The sequence below is a fragment of the Mustela nigripes genome, chromosome 11 (assembly GCF_022355385.1).
Source record: "Mustela nigripes isolate SB6536 chromosome 11, MUSNIG.SB6536, whole genome shotgun sequence".
Lineage (NCBI taxonomy): Eukaryota > Metazoa > Chordata > Mammalia > Carnivora > Mustelidae > Mustela > Mustela nigripes.
Genome location: NC_081567.1, coordinates 35413836 through 35433389, shown reverse-complemented (window position 1 = coordinate 35433389; position 19554 = coordinate 35413836). Strand labels below are relative to the sequence as shown.

Below are 19554 nucleotides of genomic sequence, written 5' to 3'. Positions count from 1 at the left end.
CTGATGCTTAACCCACTGACCCACCCAGGCACCCTGCCTGCTGCTGCTGCTGCCTTTTTTTTTTCTTTCTTTCCTTAAGGTTTTATTTATTTATTTGACAGAGAGAGATCACAAGTAGGCAGAGAGGCAGGCAGAGTGAGAGGGGGGGGGGAGGCAGGCTCGCCACTGAGCAGAGAGCCCGATGCGGCGCTCGATCCCAGGACCCTGGGATCATGACCTGACCTGAAGGCAGAGGCTTTAACCCACTGAGCCATCCAGGCGCCCTGCCTGCTTCTTTCTGAAATAATAATATTGGTCTCCAATTCCGGAGCACCTGGCTAGACACATTTGCTCTCCCTCTGTTCTTATTTTGGTAATAATAGGGGTAGTGTGATCTCTACAAGTAAAACCCCCTGAAGCTCCGAAGAGGTCACACAGCCAGGAAGCGCCAGAAACGGGACTGGAAGCCACGTCTCTGCTTCCAGAAACCCAGCCCGAAGCATCAGGCTACAGCACTCTGGCCCGGAATAATAACCCAGGCATCCTAACGCCTGACTCGGTAGCTACCCTGGACTCTCGTCCTCTTTGGCTGAACACGCTCTGCCCCGTTTCCCCATCTGGGGCGCGCCCAGAAAGGCCAGGGAGGGTCCTGAGATCCATTTCCGCTTCTGCCTGGTGGCTGCGACGACGGGCCACACACAGTAGGACAGCAGCTAAGAAGACACCATCCATACCTACCCGGGCTGCAGCACTTCTCTCGGGTCTTTCCCCAAGCCTCGCGCGAAGTCCCTGACCGCCGGAAGCGGAAGTCGCCGGAGACGGAGACCGGACCGGACTACACTTCCCAGAGTGCCCCGCGCCGCGCTTGGAAATTCCGATACTTGGGCGCTCCTGGGGTGATGTGGGATGCCGCTCTGCCTTGGGGTTCAGCACGGGAGACGGCTCTGCAAGGGCATTGGAGGGTGGTTTCATTCTCAGGGCAGCCACGTCCAGGTTACTGAAGACTGGCCAGCCCCTCGTGGGCTATGAGCCTCAGTTTCCACATCTGTGAATGGGGACACTAGCCGTTCACGGTTGTATCAAGTTCAAAACCATTCATGCGTATTTTCCAAAGCATATTGAGACCTTCCATTTGCTAGCCGCAGGCGTTATCACAGTGGTTAGTTAGCAGGCGCTTGTTTTCGAGAAACTCAAATTCTACCAAGAGAGTATCTTGGAGATAGATCTACCTTGATCTTCATAACTAGGATGGTGATTTTTTAAAAAGATTTTATTTATTTGTGTGACACAGAAAGAGAGAATACAAGCAGGCAGAGGGAGAAGCAGGCTCCCCACGGAGCAGAGAGCCTGAGATGGGGCTTAATCCCAGGACCCTGGGATCATGACCTGAGTCGAAGGCAGAAGGAACCACCCAGGTGCCCTAGCACAGTGACATTTCATAGGTCTTCTTAATTCCATATTGATTTACCAACCTTCCTTGGGTATCTTTAAATCTTACATTCCTTTCTAGAAGAATAGAAAGGCCTCCCATGTCACAGAAGAGCAGTTAGACCTCTTGCACAACCCTCCAGCGCTGAGAGCTGTAAAGAGGCACCACAAAGTCCACTTGGAATCAGGACCTGTTATAGACCACCGCACCCCCTCACTGATTAAAGATCCCCCCCCCCCTTAAAACTCTCCTGGCTAGGCAGAAACCAGGGAGCTGGCTTTTGGACAGGAGTCCCACTTCTTCGCAGGTGGCTGGCTTCTTGAATAAAACTCATATTCCTTTCCAAACAATATTCATCTTTTGAATATTGGCCTTTGGAAGGACAGGCAGCTGAAGTTGCGATTTTGTAACAAGAGGCATAAAGTGACAAAATCATCACACAAGTATTCCCTGAACACATCTAGCTTATTCCTGCCCCAAGGCCTTTGCACTAGACGGGCTTCTTTTCCCTCTGTGTGGAATACCAGGACCCTAGTTATCTCTGTGGCATATTGCTTTACTCCTTCACATCATTACTCAAGGTTCCTTCCCAGTGAGGTCTTCCTGACCCCTTCCTCCAATTATAAACTCTAGACTGTCCGATACCTCTTACATGCCTTACTTGCTACTGGTGCACCCATCGCTATCCATTATGCCCACAGTTTACTTATTTTATTAGGATCTTGTCCCACCTAGGTGCAAGCTCCTGAGGGTAGTGACTTGGTTTTGTTCCCTGCTGAACCCTGAGTCTCTGTAGTAGCACATAGTGGACCCTAAAGTTCTATGGGAAGAATTAACACACGGATGGTTGTAGCTCTGCCTCAATTTTTTTCTTTAGGCTTGAGATATAGTTGACAAGTAACATTGTGTTAAGTTTAAGGTATACACTGTAATGATTTGATACACATATTGTGAAAGGATCACCACAGTAAGGTTAGCACATCTTGTCACCTCACATAGTTATATCTTCTTTTGAGTGTGGTGAGAACATTTAAGATCTGTTCTCTGGGTCACTTTCAAGTATACAATATATGTTAACTATAATCACTACACTGTATATTAGATCTTGAGAAGTTTTTCTGTCTTATGACTGCAAGTTTGTAGCCTCTGACCTAGTACATCTGCTCATCCCAGCCCCGGGTGACCACTGCTCTACTCCATTTCTATGAATCCAGCTCTTTTAGATTCCCCATAAGACCAAGATCACTCAGTGGCACCTGGGTGGCTCAGTCAGTTAAAAGTCTGCCTTTGGCTTAGGTCATGATCCTGGGGTCCTGGGATTGAGTCCTACATCGGGCTCCCTGCTCAGTGGGGAGTCTGCTCCTCCTTTTCTCTCTGCTCCTCTCCCCCTCTGGTGTTCTCTCTCAAATAAATAAAATCTTTAAAAAACTAGGCAAGATTGTACAGTGGTAGTCTTTACTTCTTTTTTGTTTTCTTTCTCTTTCCTTCCTTCCTTCCTCTCTTTTATTTGCAAGGTGGGGGAGGGACAGAAGGAGAAGGAGAAAATCCTCAAGCAGACTCCCCACTGAGCCTGGAGCCCAATCTGGGCTTAATCCCAGGACCAGAGATCACGATTTGATGTGAAATTAAGAGGCAGATGCTTAACCAACTGAGCCCTGAGAAACACAAGGTCTAATACAATCTCTAAATACAATTGCGGAGCCCGAGGCCCTGTGCTGGTAGATATCCCCCACCGTATTGCCTGGGGCTATGTTGACCTCAGGAATGTGCTAAATCCCTTTGTGGCAACACACTGCCTCTGGGATGCTGGTGTGGATAGTGTGGGTCCCCACAGGCCCCGGGGAGTTCCATAAGCCTGGTTGGCAGATTTGTGAATTGGTGGGGTGAACAGCTATGAGGCAGGCAATCTAGGGTTTGTTCACTTAACAGCCGGTCCCGACCAGCTGTCATGTCCAGGATGAAGCTGATATAACTGTCCTTACAGACCTCCCAGCCTGAGAGGGAGACTTACCTGAAAACAAACCATGTGATACATGCAGAGCAGGCAGACAGTAATCAGCCTGGGGAAGTCATGGAGGGCATCGTGGAAGAGGCAATTTCCAGTTCGTGGGATGGTTAGGTTTCAGTGTCAACTTACCTGGACCAAAGGATGGCCAGACAGCTGGCAAGATCTTATTTCTGGGTGCACTTGTGAGGGTGTCTCCAGAAGAGATTGGCTTGTGATTCGGTAGACTGAGTAAGGACTGCCCCTCCCCGCTATGGGTGGGCATTACCCAACCTGTTGAGGGCTCTAAAGGAGCAAAAAGGCAGAGGAAGAATGGATTTTTCTCCCCCTGCTTGAGCTGAGACAACAGTCTTCTCCTCATGCTGGTCTGCCTGGGCAGGGCAAAGAGGAAGACAGGAAGGGGAGTTTGGGGAAGATAGCTGAAGACGGGGACTTTTTAAGCATTTACGATGCAGGGCCTGGCCCTGTGTGGGGAAGGAGGGTTGGCAGACCGCGGCAGAGCCTGATTTGGAACTTGGCTCTGGTTCTGGGGCGAAGGGGTTTGTGGTCCAAGGTACATGCTCCCAGGTCTTCAGGACTCCCCCAAGGCCCTGGGGTCTGACACCGTTATTTAAAAAAAAAAAAAAAGAACTATGCTTTTATTTGATGATAGCTCAAAGGAATCATCTAAAAGGATGCCTTTTGTTTTCCAAGCACAGCTTTTCATAAAAAGCAATGTCCACCTTTAATACATGCTCTAATACATAGACTTGTGTTGGGGGCTGCCGAGGACACTGGGAGCCCCGAGGCCCGGGCGCCCTGGTGCTCAGCACTCCTCGTCATCTTCAGAGTCATCCTGGGCCTGCTGGCACACCTTTGATGGCCGGGGGGTGGCCGGGGGCCCTCCAAGGGTCGGGGCCAGGTTCACCCAACCAGGCCCGCGAGGCAGCTGGTGGCTCTCATTCAGTCTGCAGACACGGTAGTTCTCATAGTGGACATTGTGGGTGATGTCCTTTAGGTCTTGGAGGTGGGAGCTGGGAAATGGGCAGCGGTTAAGCCCAGGCCCTGCTGCAGCTTCCCCCTGGGGTCCCCGTAGCCCCCCTGCCGGGCTCCCCCATCCTCACCGGATGAGCAGGTCTCTCAGGAGGGGAAACTCACAGTGCGCCAGGTTCTCCACTGCAAGACAGGACGCGGTGCGCTGGCCCTGCCCTGCCCGCTCTGCCCTCAGTGCATACCGAGTAAGCGCCTGCTGTATGCTGTGTACCCCCATTATCCACCGCATCCCTCCCCCCACATTTCTCACTGTCTTATCCCACCTCCCATTCACTCGTTCATTCATTGCTTTGTTCCCCAGTGCCTGGTACTGGCGGTTCCTAAAAGAGGTGAATCAATGAATCCACTAACCATTATTGTATCCTTAATAATTACTACATTACTACTTTACATTATATACCATATATACCATGTATATTACATCCTTTTAGTAATTATATTGGTAAATTGCAGGCTCAGGCCCTGGCTCCTCCCCCTTCACTTCCCAGTCTCCACCCCAGGGAGGCCTCCCTCTGCTCCCTCAGGCAGCCCTCTCTCCCACCCCACTTTGTCTCATTGTCTCATCAGCTCTATGAGGACAAGAACCCTGCCACTCCTCCTTTCATTGTATCCCCTCAGGAATCATAGATAGTCTGCCTGGCACGCAGTAGGCCCACAGTAAATTCTGGTGAGTGCCTAGGGTATCTTCCGGGTGCTGGCCATTGTGCAAAGCAGTGGCCTGGCCTGTCCCACCACCTTCCATGTGCAGATGTGCAGTTCATCTACTGCACCAAAGCAACTGACTATGACGTTGATGTTGTCATCATGCCCACATTACTGTGAGGAAACTGAGGCTCAGAGAGTTGGGGAACTTGCCCTAGGCTTCCCAGCTGTAAAGACAGACTTGGTCCCAGGTCTGTTTCCTGACTGTGGGCTTGCCCACTCTGGGCCCTTCGATAGATGCTGAAGGTGCCAAAGGCAGTAGGATGTGCCTGGCTTTTCACCCTCCCCCTCACCTGCATTCTCTGCAAGGTCCCTGCACTGACCTTCAATGATGCCCCACTTGGTCTTCCGGCCCAGGACACACCTCCCATTCACCAGGTGCTCTCGGTCAGCCCCGACCACAGCAAAGGGGATCCGGTCCTGCAGGAGACGAAACAGAAGGGTTGGCCTTGCCTGGGAGGTGGGGAGAGAAGTCACTGTGGGAAAGGCACATTGTCCTCTGTAGAGAGAAAAAAAGTGGTAGAAGGAGCACAGAGATCTAAAGGCAAAAGACACGGGGCATCTGGCTGGCTCGGTGGAGCCTGGGACTCTTGATGTTGGGGTTGGGAGTTCAAGGCCCACATTGGGTGAACAAATAACTTAAAAATAAGATCTTAAAAAAAAAAAAGTCACCAGGTACAAAATCTCATCAATGGCTCGGTTTCCTCATCTTGTCAAGGGGGAGTCAGGACGGCACATACACAGGCTTTGTGAATGTTTGGGAAGTTTACCCAAGGCCACAGTAATAACATAATCTTGCAGATGGCCCATCTCTTACCTGGGAAACAGGAGCTGTGACCACCTCCATCAGTTATCGTGAGGTTAAAAGACACAGGTTTGTAACCCAGGGCTTGGCAACCTACAGTGAGCGACCCAGATTCAGCCATGCCTGTTTTTCCACGTGGAAAGTCTGTCGGCACGCGGCCCATCTAGTCATCTGCTCTGGTCCAGGCTGCTTTCCTGCTGCCACAGCAGACAGTGGGGGCTGTGCAGAGACGGCGTGGCCCGCAGAGTCTAATACCTTTATCATCATCTCGGCCCCTCACACACACACAAAAAGACATTTGGGGGTGCCTGGGTGGCTCAGTGGGTTAAGCCTCTGCCTTCGACTCAGGTCATGATCTCAGGGTCCTGGGATGGAGCCCCACATTGGGCTGTCTGCTCAGCAGGGAGCCTGCTTCTCCCTCTTGCTCTGCCTGCCTCTCTGCCTACTTGTGATCTCTGTCTGTCAAATAAATAAATAAAATCTTTAAAAAAAAAAAAAAGACGTTTCCCGAGCCCTGCTGAAAATTCTAGTTGTTCACTTGCTTGTGGTCGGAAGTGGAGAAGACTCGAATCCATAAACTGCAAAGTGCTGTCCAGGGCTTTGTTTTTTTATTTCTCTGAGAGTTAATTTGAAATGAGGAACAACACGGACACTAACAGCAGCGAGCTATCTGTTGCACACTTATTTGGCGCCAGCCTGTGGCAAACCCTCAATGAATGTTTGGTGTCTGGATGATTTACTGAGATGTCAGGTTTGTTCTCCTTGTACTTCCGGTTCCATTCCAGCTGTGGCCAGGCTGCTGCCTTCACAGGCCTTGGGGCAGAAACCAGATTGTGGTAGAGGTCGAGGCTCTCTTAGTGTTTCAGAGGAACTCCTGTTCATTGGAATGTATGGAGACACTCGGTATCAGCTGGGAAGGAGGGCCTCCATGTGCAGATGTGCGGGTTGTTTACTGTACAAAGGCAACTGGCCTTGAGGCTATGTAGGGCCGCTGCCCTGCAGGCCAGAAAGGGTCCCCTGGGGAGGGAGTCAAGTCTAGGGTGATGGATGATGGATGATGAATCCCAGGCCTTACCAGGGTCCTTTGTACGATCCAGACAGACAGACATTAGATGTACTGCAAGGACAGCAAGGTGGGGGTTTGGAGTCCTAATTCACTTGATTTGGGGAAAAAGAAGATATTAGCTACTTTCCCCCTCCCCCGCTCCTTTTTTGGAACATCTTTACTGAGATAGAATTCCTGTATCATAAAATTCACCCTCTTAAAGTTTCAGCGGCTTTACAGGTACAGTTCACAAGACTGTGCCCCCATCCCTACCATCTAATTCCAGAGCATTTTCCACCGTGCTGAGCAGAAACCCCACTCCCATTAGCAGTCACTCCCCATTCCCCTCCCAACCCCCAGCCCCTGGCAACAACCACTAACCTACTTTCTGTCTTCGTGGGATTTCTCTGTTTGGGACATTTCGGACGGAGTCCTGTCATGTTTATCCTTTTGTTGTCTTGCTCCTTTCAGTTAGTTTCATGCTTTCCAGGTCTATACACGTGGGAGGTTTTCTTTTTTTTTAAGACTGAAGAATATTCCATTGTGTGAACGCACCACGTGTGTTTCTCCGTTCATAAGTCAGTAAGACACGTGCATTTTGTCCACTCTTGGCCTACAGCAAGTATTTCCGCCAGGAACATCCGTGTACACATTTTTATGTGAACATAGGTTTTCATTTTCTCTCCGGAGTGGGGCTGCCGCTGGGAACTCTGCTAACTTAGAGCTTAACCTTTGGAGGGACTGCCACATTATGTTCTGTTTGGCCTTCCCGCCCGGGGCGTGTGCAAGTTCAACTTGTCCACATCCTCACCAGCACTCAGGATTGCCTGTCATTTTTTTTTTTTTATAAAGATTTTATTTATTTATTTGACAGAGAGAGATCACAAATAGGCAGAGAGGCAGGCAGAGAGAGAGGAGGAAGCAGGCTCCCTGCTGAGCAGAGAGCCCGATGCGGGACTCAATCCCAGGACCGTGAGATCATGACCTGAGCCGAAGGCAGCGGCTTAACCCACTGAGCCATCCAGGCGCCCCTGCCTGTCATTTTTGATCACGGACGTCTTAGTGGGTGTGAAGTGGTATCTTGTGGTTTTGATTTGAGTTTCACTTATGACAGGTGTTACAGAACCGACATCTCTTCGTGTGCCTCTCGGCCATCTGTTCAAATTCTTCGGGGGAATGTCCGTTCAAAACCTTTGCCTAGGGGTGCCCAGGTGGCTCAGTCGGTGAAGCAACCAACTCTTGATCTCAGCTAAGGTCTTGATCTCAGGGTTGTGAGTTCAAGCCCTGCCTTGGGCTCCACACTGGGTGTGGAGCCTACATAAAAAACCAAAAACCAAAAAACTTTTGCCCATTTCTAAAGTGGGTATTTATCTTATACTGTTGATTTGTAAGAGGTCTTTACAAGTCCCTATCACATACATCATTTGCAAGCATTTTTTCCCGTTCTGTGGGTGGTTGCTATGACCCATTTCTTGGTCACTTTTTGAGTCTGTGGATATGTGGAGGTTCAGACCTGCTAGGAGTATGTGCCTCCCACCCCCCCCCCCCGAGCTGTAGAGAGAGATGACTCTGCACATGGGAAGGATGAGTGGAAAGAAAATCACCCAGCCTCGGTCACACCAGCCTGCCCACCCCGTCAGGGCCTCCTACCCGGATCTTGCTGTTGAGGATCCTGTCGTTGATGTCCTCATCAAAGCATTTCTGTGGGTACACCTCGATGCAGTGGGTCCTCAGGTTGTGCTGGATCTAGGGATGCAGGTGACCTCATCTCATCCTGTGTACTCTGCCTCCTCCTTGCCCCCACCGACCCCATCACCCTGGACGCCCAGATCACCCTGCGCCTGAAGCTCTCTCGCTCCTCAATGGTCAGGCTGTCAGCCCGGGCAATCACGGGCACCACGTTCACAGTCTGGGACAGCCGCTGTAAGAATTCAATGTCCAGGGGCCGCAGGCTGCTCCGGTGGGGGTGATGGCAGCAGTGAGTATGAGTGGGGGTGGCAGCCCCCAGCCCACACTGGGGACTCTCCTTCTTCCACCTCCTCCTCCTCCTCCTCTCCTTCCTGGGTAGGGGCCCTCCCCCAGCAGGCCCAACAACCTCACCAGTGCCCCGTGGGCGGCACGAAGTACACGCAGCAGTGCACCCGGGTGTCGGGGATGTGACGTTGGCGGGTGATGAGGATCTCCTCCTGCAGATACTGCTCATACTGTTGGTTGATGTAGCCGAGGATGGGGTCCCAGCTGGGGCCGCAGACGGACTAATCTCAGAGCCCCACCCCTGGGAGCCCCACCCCATTCCCCTGCTAGGAAGCCCAATGGCCCTGGTCAGCCCAGGACGCAGGACTTTCAGTCCTGTACAACCCAAGGCCCTTGGTTACCCAGGCACCCTCCTCCTACTCCCCGGAATCATCAGAGAGGCCCCCTGCCGTGCTCAAGCTGGGGCCTCAGCTTCCCTGCTCCTGAAATGGGGACAATATGAGCACTTACACTTTGCAGGGGTGTGGCACTGAAAGAGCTAAACTGTCACAGCCCAGTTCATTGCCACAAGGATCTCTGGTGTCCTCTCCCTTTGTCCCTTCTGCCCTGGTTGAGCTATTGTCAACACAGCACCCCAAAAGATCCTTTTACGAACAGGAGTGGGAGCATATCCCTTCTCTGTCCACCCTGCAGTGGCTCAAGGAAAGCCAAACCCCTTACACTGCACTAGCAGGCCCGACGCCATCCCACCGCAGTTTCCTGCCTAGCCCTCTCCTCCTCCTCTCCCTGCCGCTCACCACACCAGCCTTCTGCCAACAAACCCACCACAGGGCCTGTGCATGTGCCACTATGCCTTGAACACTCTCCCCCGCGTTAGCACGCGGCTCGTTCTCGCATCTCCTGGCAGTCTACCCAAGTGTTTCCTTATCTGGGAGGCCTTGCTTGATCATTCTGCTTAAAACTGCAATTCTCTGACTGCTCCTGACTCTTTCCACTTCCAGAGACGTCCTGCCTGGATGACAGAGCTGAGGCTCTCCCCATGTATAACTGATTTACTGTGCTCACTGCTCCACTGCGCCACGACAATGTAAATTTCAGGTTGAAATTTAATCTGTTTTGTTCATTGCTGTGTGCCTGAGTCTAGAACAGAGCTGGCACACAGGACGTGCTCTCCAAGGCACCCTGTGCAGGCCTGGCTTCTTGGGAGCACCGAAGGAGCAGTCCCACCGTCTCTGCTTCAGAGGTCCTGCACTTGGCTGAATGTTCTGTAGTGGTGGTTTCATGATTCTTCATACTTTTTTGAACAAGGAGCCCCACATTTTCATCTCTCTGGGTCCCCCAGATTATGCAGCCAGTACTGATTGTGTGTGTGTGTGTGTGTGTGTGTGTGTGTGTGTGACCAACCACTGTCACGGGGTTGGGGTCTCATCAAGAGCTTAGAAGCACTCTGCAAGGTGAGTGTCAACATCCCCAAGTGACAAAGAAGGAAACTGAGGCATGGAGAGCTTCCATGAGCAGTTCCAGGTTACATGGCTGGAAAGTGGTCTAACCTGGCGGTCCTGGCGGTGTGGGCTTCTAACCCCTACTATACCATAACCTCGATTGAGCAACTATTTTGTATGCTAGCCAGCAAGCTCTGACATTCCGTACTTAACTCCCTTCAGTCTTGGAGGGATGGTTGCACACACCCATTATACAGACAAACAAACTGAGACTCAACGATGCCACAGCTGGGTTAGGTTGCTTCAGGGCTGGGCTGTTTCCCAGAGGCCAGAGGGGCAGGGGCAGAGACCACCAGGGCTCGGCCCCCACTCCCAAGGACTCACCACTTGTCATTGTTGATCTGGTCCCCGAAGCCGGGCGTATCGGTCACGGTCAGCTTGAGCTTCACGCCCTTCTCCTCGATGACTGTGTGGGGAGAGCAGAATGGAGTGAGACTGGCGGGGGTGGAGTGGAGTGGGGTGGGGAGGGGGGTGGGAGGCCACTCACTGTGTGTCACCGACTGCAGCTTCAGCGTCTGGGGTATAGGCCTCTCCAGGTCCAGCGCGGTAGACTTCCATATCTTGGACTTGAAGAGGGTGTTCACCATTGTGGACTTGCCCAGCCCGCTCTGCCCTGGGGGTAACCGGGGGACAGCAATGGTGGGGCACTAGTTTTAGGCAGTGCTTCTCAGGCTCTTAAATAGTTTTAGAAAGTGAACTGTTTTGTAAGCATAACATACAGAGAAGTGGGTAATATCGTCAGGGTCCCCCTCAATGGTAACCCCCCCTTCTTATTGAGGCAAAATTCATACGATTAAAAAAAAAAAGAACCATTAGTCACTTAAAGTGAATAATTCAGTGGTATTTAGTACATTCCCAGTGTTGTGCACCCATCCCCTCTGTCTGGCTCCTGTGAAAAATAACCCACGTCGTGGGGCTTAACTGACTGAGCCACCCAGTCGCCCCCCTCAGAAATGTGGTCTTAACTCGTGGGTCAGGAATTTTTGGGCCAGAATCAATGAGGTTTGGTCACATGGGGCTCTCCATCCCCCAAAGAAAAGGGAGGTAAACCACCTGGGACCCCGGCTTGTCCCCTAAGGGAAAGCAGCCTTGCCTGGAACAATCCTTTCCTTTTACTGATTTTCCTTGCACCGCCTCCCTCTGCATTTCTTATAAAAACCTTCCAAAACGACGACGACACAACAACAACAGCCCCAAAGCCTTACAGCACAGCCCCGTGGAGCTCCCCTCTACTTGTTGGATGGGATACTGCCCGACTCATGAACCATGTAATAAAGCCAATTAGACCTTCCAACTGACTAGGGTGAATTAAAAATTTTTTCTTTATTTGAAGTAGGCTCTGGGGTGCCTGGGTGGCTCAGTGGGTTAAGCCTCTACCTTCAGCTCAGGTTATGATCTCAGGGTCCTGGGATCAAGCCCTGCATCAGGCTCTCTGCTCGGCAGGGAGCCTGCTTCCTCTTCTCTCTCTCTCTCTGCCTACTTGTGATCTCTGTCAAATAAATAAATAAAACCTTAAAAAAAAAAAAAAAAAGAAATATTTGAAGTAGGTTGAAGTAGGCTCCATGACCAGCATGGAGTCCAATGTGGGGCTTGAACTCATGACCTTGAGATCAAGACCTGAGCTGAGATCAAGAGTTGGACACATGACCAACCGTGCCACCCAGGCACCCCCGAATTTTGTGTGTGTGTGTTTTAACAAAAACAAACACTTGCAAAAAAGTTTGCAAAAAACCCTAAAACAAATCATTTGCATTGCCCCCGAAGAAACCCCACAGTCGTTGGCAGTCCCTTCCTGTTCTCCCCCCGTGGTCACCCTTGGCAACCATGAATCTGCTTTCTGTCTCTGTGAATTTACCTTTTCTGGACATTTCCTACAAATGCAGTATTTGTCCTTTTGTGTTTGGCTTCTTCCCCTAAGTATCCCATTTTCAGGATTCATCCATGTCATACCAGCTGTGGGGGCTTTGTTCTTTCCCATGGCTGAATAATGTTCCATCACAGGAACAGACCACATTGTGTTTATCCATTCAAGCTGATGGGCAGTTTAATGCGTTTCACAAATTGAACAGCTCATGGACACAGAGAGGAAGCACATAACTCCCCACAAGCCCACTCATGCCCCGTCTCAGTAGCTATAAGCCCCAAGACCCCAGGGACAACTGCTTACTGCCCTGACTTTCGACAGCTGGGCAAGATTCTGCTTCCCCTTGTCTTAGGGAATCACACAGCATGTGCGCTCCTGTCTGGCTCCTTTTGCTTGATGCTGTTTGGTGAGATACACCCAGACTGTCTGTTGTTGTAGTCAGTCCATTCTCCCTGCTCTGGGGGCTTCTCAAACTCTGCGGACCACACCTTGCAGGAGGGAGCACCTTGCTTCACAAGGACACACCTTTGTGTAGCTAATGGACGTGGTCCTTAGGGATGAGCTATCCTATCTGGGGGTCACACTTGGCTTCTGTCACCAGCAATACGGCAAAACAGAATTGAGCTGTGTGATCTGCGGCAAATACAAACCAGATTTTGCAGCCCTGGGTTTGCCAAAAAGAATGCAAAATGTCTCATGGATCATTTATTACATGAATTACATGTCAGGTCATGATAGCGTTTTGGAATAGTCTGGGTTACGTAAAATAGGTGGTTATAATTAATTTCTCCTGTTTCTCTTCACTTCTTTAAAGATAGCTACTGGAAATTTAAAAAATGATGGTACATAGCTCCTGTTATATTTCTGTTGGACAGCACTGCCTTAGAATGGTACTCTTCATGGGTGCTACATGCTCCAACCTTTTATGTTCTGTTGTAGCTAGTTTGTTTTGGCCTACAAAATTAATTTTGCATATGTAAAAAGGCAATTCTGGAGGACCTCCTTAACGCCAGGCCCTGTGCTAAGCCGGATGAGGAAAGGGGGCAGAGAGGGGTCGGGGACGGGGCACAAGGTCACCCACTGGTAGGTGTTAAGGGCTGGGACCAGGATCTGGGTCTAGGTGTTCACCACTTCCTGCCACAGCCTCCCCTTTCATTGCTCGGTTTGGGTTTGACTGGGGCTTTCTGGGTAATTCTTGTCTTTTAATGCCTCAGGGTTTCTAGATCTTCAACTATGACACCTGGTAAGGGACCATTATCAGGCCCTTTATGGATAAGGAGACTGATGCTCAGACAGGTGAATGATGTGCCCAGGGCCCATAAGGTTGCACTCATTGGTCTGTCCTATGAGTCCCCCCGCCCCCCGCTCACTCACCCACTACCATGATGTTGAACTCAAACCCCATCTTCATGGCCTTGATCTTCAGTTGGTCCAGCACGGCATCAATGCCCACATAGCCAAGCGTCTCGTAGGGTGGGGTCCTGGGGCTGGAGGGTCTTGATGAGCAGGGGGAGGGGGACTGTCTCATGGGTTCCATGGGGCCAAGGACACAGCAATGCCTGTCATTCAGGTGGGTGGGAAGAAGGGGGTCACTGGGGCCCCAGAGAGAGACCCCTGGATTCTCATTTCTGGACTCTGGCTCCTGAGCTCTGTTGCCAGGCACCCCCTACACATGATACCCCAAAATCTACCCATCCTCCACATCTCCATGGCTCAAGGGCCTTGGGGTGAGGTTCCTGGAAGAGCTGCCTTTCAAGGGAGGCTGAACCCTTCCCTGAGATGCACAAGCCCACGAATCTGTTCCTCCCCCACCAAACCCCTCCCCCAGCTTCTTCCCGCCCCCACCCATGGTCCAGGCAGGATACTTGCTCAGCTACTCCCCACCACCTCCTGCAGAATGTGACCAGCCTGGCAAAGCCCAGGGTCTGGACCCGTGGTGACAGAGAGAAAGGGAGAAGCAGCTTTTGTGTGGCACCTGATGACCTTGGGACTGAGGGAGCTTCAGGAGGCTGTTCTGTCCTGGCAGACCCTGGTGAGTGTGGTGAGGGAGATGGGACAGGGTGACAGTTAACTGAAGAATCCGAGCTCCACCCCTTTCCCCTCAAGGGGGTGGGGGGTGAGGCGGGGGCTCCTCTACAGCAGGGAGCTGAAGTCAGGGACAGGTAAGATCCTCCAAGGTCCTTTCTGAAAACTACCCTAAATCCTTACAGTGACCCCTGCTTCCTGTTATATATACAGGAGCCCAGGGCCTCTGGGCAGTTCCCTCACCCAAGGTCACCTAACTGGGCTAAGCAGGCTTCAGCCGGTCCCTCTGATTTCCAAATTCATATCCCTTAACTCCTCTGCTGGGAGAAGCCAACCGGTGATCCATAGCCGGAAAGCAGAACATCTGTGTGTCCTCTTCAGTCTGTCCACTGCTGGTGCTAGCCCTGAAAATCCAAAGACTGATCTAGGAAACGGGTTGCCCCACACGTAGTCTGCGTATGTTGCTCTGGGGGCTCTAAGGTAGTAGCTTGTTTAATAATCATCTCGGCACCGTGGAGCCGGCGCTGTTACACCCTCCAGTTTACAGAGAGGGTCTGAACCAGGTGTTCAAGGTCACCTAGTGAGGAAGCGGTAGGGTGGGTGGGATCTGAGTCCACGTTCTCACCTTCTAACGCCTCTTCTCTTGTTCACAGGAACATCTAGAATTCCAGGGTGTCTTAGAGAATGAAAGCCCCGGTGATTCTGGTCCAGCCCACAGCTGATGAGCTGCCCTCTGTAGCTGGGCCATGAACTCTCCAGTTTGCCGTAGTCCTCACCCCTCCCTAAAGTGTCCCTGATAAGATGTTTCTTATACCAAGAGCTGGCTCAGCTCTTTCCCACCTGTTTCCTGGCGTGCGAGCAGTCCTCAGTAGTGCTGGCAAACATTTTCTCTGAAAGCCTGTGTGTCATAACATCTCTGTGGCATGTACCCTTCAGCCCTGTTGTCTGAGTGGGAAAGCAGCCACAGACAGGCAAAGGGTGTGGCTGTGTGGCCATAAAAGTATTTACAAAAGCAGGAGGCGGCCTGCTGACCCTGCTCTGCCTACGGGAACTCACCCAAGTCTGCCCCAGTCCACTCACCTCCACTGTCCTGAGCCCCAGCTAGCCTTCTGTCCCTCTCTACCCAGGCCCTTCTGCTCCCCCACCTTCTATACATCTATAAGGCAGAGGCTCAAACTTCACCTTCACAACTTGAGGCTGGGCAGGGCCTGTGGCGGGAGGACTGAGCAGAGCCTGCCCTGGAGCAGAGAAATCTCTCAAGCTGTCAGTCCCCAGCTCTGGAGGGATACAGGAGCCTGGCTTCCTCCTCAAAGCGAATGAGAATGTTATGTGTGGACGACTGAACAGTAATGGGGACTGCTGGACTGGCCCTGAGCAGGAGGAGATCTGGCCTCTGGAAATGTCCCTTAAGGAAGTAAGCCACTCTGGAGAGAACACCCCTCCCCCTGCCAAAAAATCACATGTGAGTGGCAGTAGGGTTCTGAACAATTTGTGGGGGGGAAGCGAGGCTCAGTAGGTGGCCACTCTCACTGCAAACGAGATGATCAGGTTTACAGAAAGCAGCAGTCACCTGCAAGGTGCCCTTGCCTATGCGGATTGCGAAATGCCCAGGGTAAAGTGATCTGAGCAGTATGAGCCTGGCCGCTGAGCCCAAAGGTATACAAAGAACAGAAGACTGGGGGGGATCACACCCACAATTTGGGTGAGTAACACACGGCCTGCGTCTCATCGGGCTAAGAAGTGTTAATGTGGATTATTCCGTTCGGTCTTAAGATGAGAAGGGGGATGCTACGTATATACCCATTTTACAGAAAAGGATACTGAGGCAAAGATGATCAGGGATTGTGCCCCAAGATCACACACCGGTGGGCAGTAAGGACTGAGAGCAGGATCCAAGTCTGGGGGGTCTAACCCACGTGAAATATGTCCTGCCACATGACCCCCCCCCATCATTGCTCTGCTTGGGTCTGGGGGCTTTCATGGGGGTTTTTATTTTATTTTATTTTTATTTTTTTTTTTAAAGATTTTATTTATTTATTTGAAAGACAGAGATCGCAAGTAGGCAGAGAGGCAGGCAGAGGGAGAGAGAGGGAAGCAGGCTCCCCACTGAGCAGAGAGCCCGATGCGGGACTTGATCCCAGGACCCTGGGATCATGACCTGAGCCGAAGGCAGAGGCTTTAACCCACTGAGCCACCCAGGCGCCCCTATTTTTTAACAGCTTAAAATGTCCCAGATTTTCTTTAATGAAAAGGTCTGGGGCACCTGGGTGGCTCAGAGGGTTAAGCCTCTGCCTTCGGCTCAGGTCATGATCTCAGGGTCCTGGGATCGAGCCCCACATTGGGCTGTCTGCTCAGCAGGGAGCCTGATTCCTCCTCTCTCTCTCTCTGCCTACCTTCCTGCCTACTTGTGATCTCCCTCTGTCAAATAAATAAATAACATCTAAAAAAAAAAGAAAAGAAAAGAAAAGGTCTTACCTCCCCACCCCCACCATGGGGAGGTCTTACTTTCATAATGGGAATGAAAAACAAGAAACAAGGGTCTGGATGGGAAGTCTAAGGGTCAGGGGGGAGAGGAGTGGACAGAAGGCCTCTTGCCCACCCAGCCCAGCCAAATGGTCGGGGGACAGGGGCCACAGCTGCAGGCCCCAGGCGGCAGGGGCAGAAGGAGAGAATCTGAAGCAGATTCTATACTAAGCACAGAGCCCGAGGCACGGCATGGAGCTCACTTTGGGGCTCAATCTCACAACCCTGAGATTATGACCTGAGTTGAAATCAAGAGTCAGATGATCAATCAAATGAGCCACCCAAGAGCCCCAGTGCTTCCCTCTTTTTAAAAATTGAGGTAAATGGTGGCTCGGTCGGTTAAGCATCTGCCTTCGGCTCAGGTCATGATCCTGGGGTCCTGGGATCGAGCCCCGCATCGGGCTCCCCACTCAGCGGGAAGCCTGTGTCTCCCTCTCCCACTCTCCCTGCTTCTGTTCCTTCTCTCGCTGTCTCGCTTTCTGTTAAATAAATAAATAAAATCTTTAAAAAAAATTTGAGGTAAAGGGGCTCTTGGCTGGCTCAGTCAATAAAGTGTGCAACTCTTGGACTCAGGATGTGAGTTCAAACCCCATGTCAGTGTAGAGCCTACTTAAAAATAAGGAAGTATAGGCATCTGGGTGGCTCAGCGGGTTAAGCCTCTGCCTTTGGCTCAGGTCATGATCTCAGAGTCCTGGAATCGAGCCCCGACTTGGGCTCTCTGCTCGGCGGGGAGCCTGCTTCCCCCTCTCTCTCTGCTTACTTGTGATATCTCTCTCTCTGTTAAATAAATAAATAAAATCATTTTTAAAAAAATAAGTAAATAAGTAAAATTGAGGTAAAATTCACATAAAATTAACCATTATCTGTTCTTTTAAAAAAAGATTTATTTACAGAATACCTGGGTGTCTCAGTCCTTAAACGTCTGTCTTGGGCTCAGATCATGATCCTGGGGTCCTGGGATTGAGCCCTGCATCAGGCTCCCTGCTCTGCGGGAAGCCTGCTACTCCCTCTCCCACTCCCCTTGCCTGTTTCCCTCTCTCGCTGTCTCTCTCTCCATCAAATAAATAAAATAAAATAAAATAAAATAAAATAAAGATTTATTTAAGTATTAGAGAGAGACAGTGGGGTGCGGGAGGATCACAGGGAGAGAATCTTCAAGGAGATTCCCTGCTGAGCATGGAGCCCAACTTGGGGCTCAATCCCAGGACCCCAAGATCATGCCTTGAACCAGAACCACGAAGTCGGATGCTCAACCGACTGAGCTACTCAGGCACCCCCTCTCCCAACGTTATCCGTTCTTTCTTTTGAGCAGATAGGTGGCAAACCAGAATTGAGTGCATTCACAATGTCATAATGCCACCACCCCTGTCCTGTTCCCAGACATGTTCATTACCCTAAAGGACACACTAAACACTCACTCCCCCCCCCCCGAGTTCCCCATCCCCTGGCTAACGCTAGTCCCTGGATGTGCCCGTTCTAGATGTCTCCCAGAAACAGAACCCCACTCTGTGTGGCCCTTTGAGTCTGGCCTCTCTCACCGTGCGGCATGTCTTTGAGGGGCATCCATTTTGTGGCAGGTGTTAGGACCTCATTTTTCTGTGTGGCTGAGGAAGGGCCCAATATGGACAGATCACATGGGCTGTTCCCACCTTTTGGCTCTCGAGATGAGTGCCGCTGTGAAAACATTTGTGCCCAAGTCTTTGAGAACCTGTTTGCAGTTGTCTTGGGTCTACACCTGGGAATGGAATAGCTGGGCGTTTGCTATCACCGCATGTGACCTTTTGAGGCACTACCTGAATGCTTTCCATAGTGGCTGCAGTGCTGTCTCCTTTGGCAATAACACTCCGGTTGCTTCAGAATGACCCTGCCTCTTGCAACAGGGCTTGGAGACGTCGGAATGGGATGGAGGGGTTGTAGGGACCCAGGGCAGGAGACCCTAGAATATGGTGGTCAAGGGCTCTGGGGTCTGAGTGCCTGAGTCCCAGTTCTGGCTTCTCTGCTCACTCTGGGTATGGCCGGAAGGATCATGCCCCCCCCAAGATGTTTTCATCCTAATCCTTGGAACCTTGGAGCAAATATGTTAACTTACCCAGCAGAAGGGATTTTGCAGACGTCATTCTGATCGTGAGGTCATCCTGTGGGCCGATGTCATCACAGGGGTCCTCGTCATAGGGAGGCCAGGAGAGTCGGGGCTGGAGAAAATGAGGCTGGAAGCAGAGACCCGGATGGACGAAGGGACGGGCATGGCCGCTAGGAGCTAGAAAAAGCAAGGAACAGATTATCCTCTAGAGCCTTCAGAAGGATCACAGCCCTGCTGTTGTTTCAGACTCTGACCTCCAGAACCGTGAGACAATAAATTTGGATTGTTTCAAGCCGCTAAGTGCAGGGGTGATATGTTCTAGCAGCAACATGAAATGAGTGCATCAGGTGTGTGACTCGAGCTGGTTGCTAGACTTCTCAAGGCGGCGCCTTTCCTATCTGTATGTGGGGAGAACGGGAACAGCCCCTTCAGGATTGCCACAAGGACACATCTGGTAGTGGATGTACAGCGGTCTGCTTGGTCCTCAGCCTAGCTGAGACGTTGTCCCCTGCTAGACCACAAGCCCCAGAAATGTGTCCACCTGGGGCAGGGCCAACCTCAAGTGCTGAGCAGTCTTGGGCCCTTGGTG

The 19554-nt window shown here is 51.3% G+C and overlaps 1 protein-coding gene across 1 annotated transcript; it reads right to left on the bottom strand.

Moving 5' to 3' along the window:
- Nucleotides 1-4041: 4041 nt before the first annotated feature.
- SEPTIN12 (septin 12) lies at nucleotides 4042-19130 on the bottom strand. The gene is made up of 10 exons (XM_059415417.1): nucleotides 18975-19130; nucleotides 13712-13896; nucleotides 10961-11086; nucleotides 10798-10879; nucleotides 9098-9235; nucleotides 8832-8949; nucleotides 8648-8743; nucleotides 5471-5567; nucleotides 4517-4568; nucleotides 4042-4426 (listed from the first exon to the last, which is right to left on the bottom strand). Exons 2-10 carry the CDS (start codon nucleotides 13872-13874, stop codon nucleotides 4219-4221), a joined length of 1080 nt encoding a protein of 359 aa, XP_059271400.1. The 5' UTR covers nucleotides 13875-13896; nucleotides 18975-19130; the 3' UTR covers nucleotides 4042-4218.
- Between the last annotated feature and the right edge of the window lie 424 nt (nucleotides 19131-19554).

Coding starts and splice junctions, on each gene's coding strand:
- SEPTIN12 (XM_059415417.1), bottom strand. CDS start 13,874: ATGGAACCCATGAGACAGTCCCCCTCCCCCTGCTCATCAAGACCCTCC. Junction 9,236..10,797: donor CAGATCAACAATGACAAGTG/GTGAGTCCTTGG, acceptor CTGCGGCCCCAG/CTGGGACCCCATCCTCGGCT. Junction 4,569..5,470: donor CAAGTGGGGCATCATTGAAG/GTCAGTGCAGGG, acceptor CCTGTCTTGCAG/TGGAGAACCTGGCGCACTGT.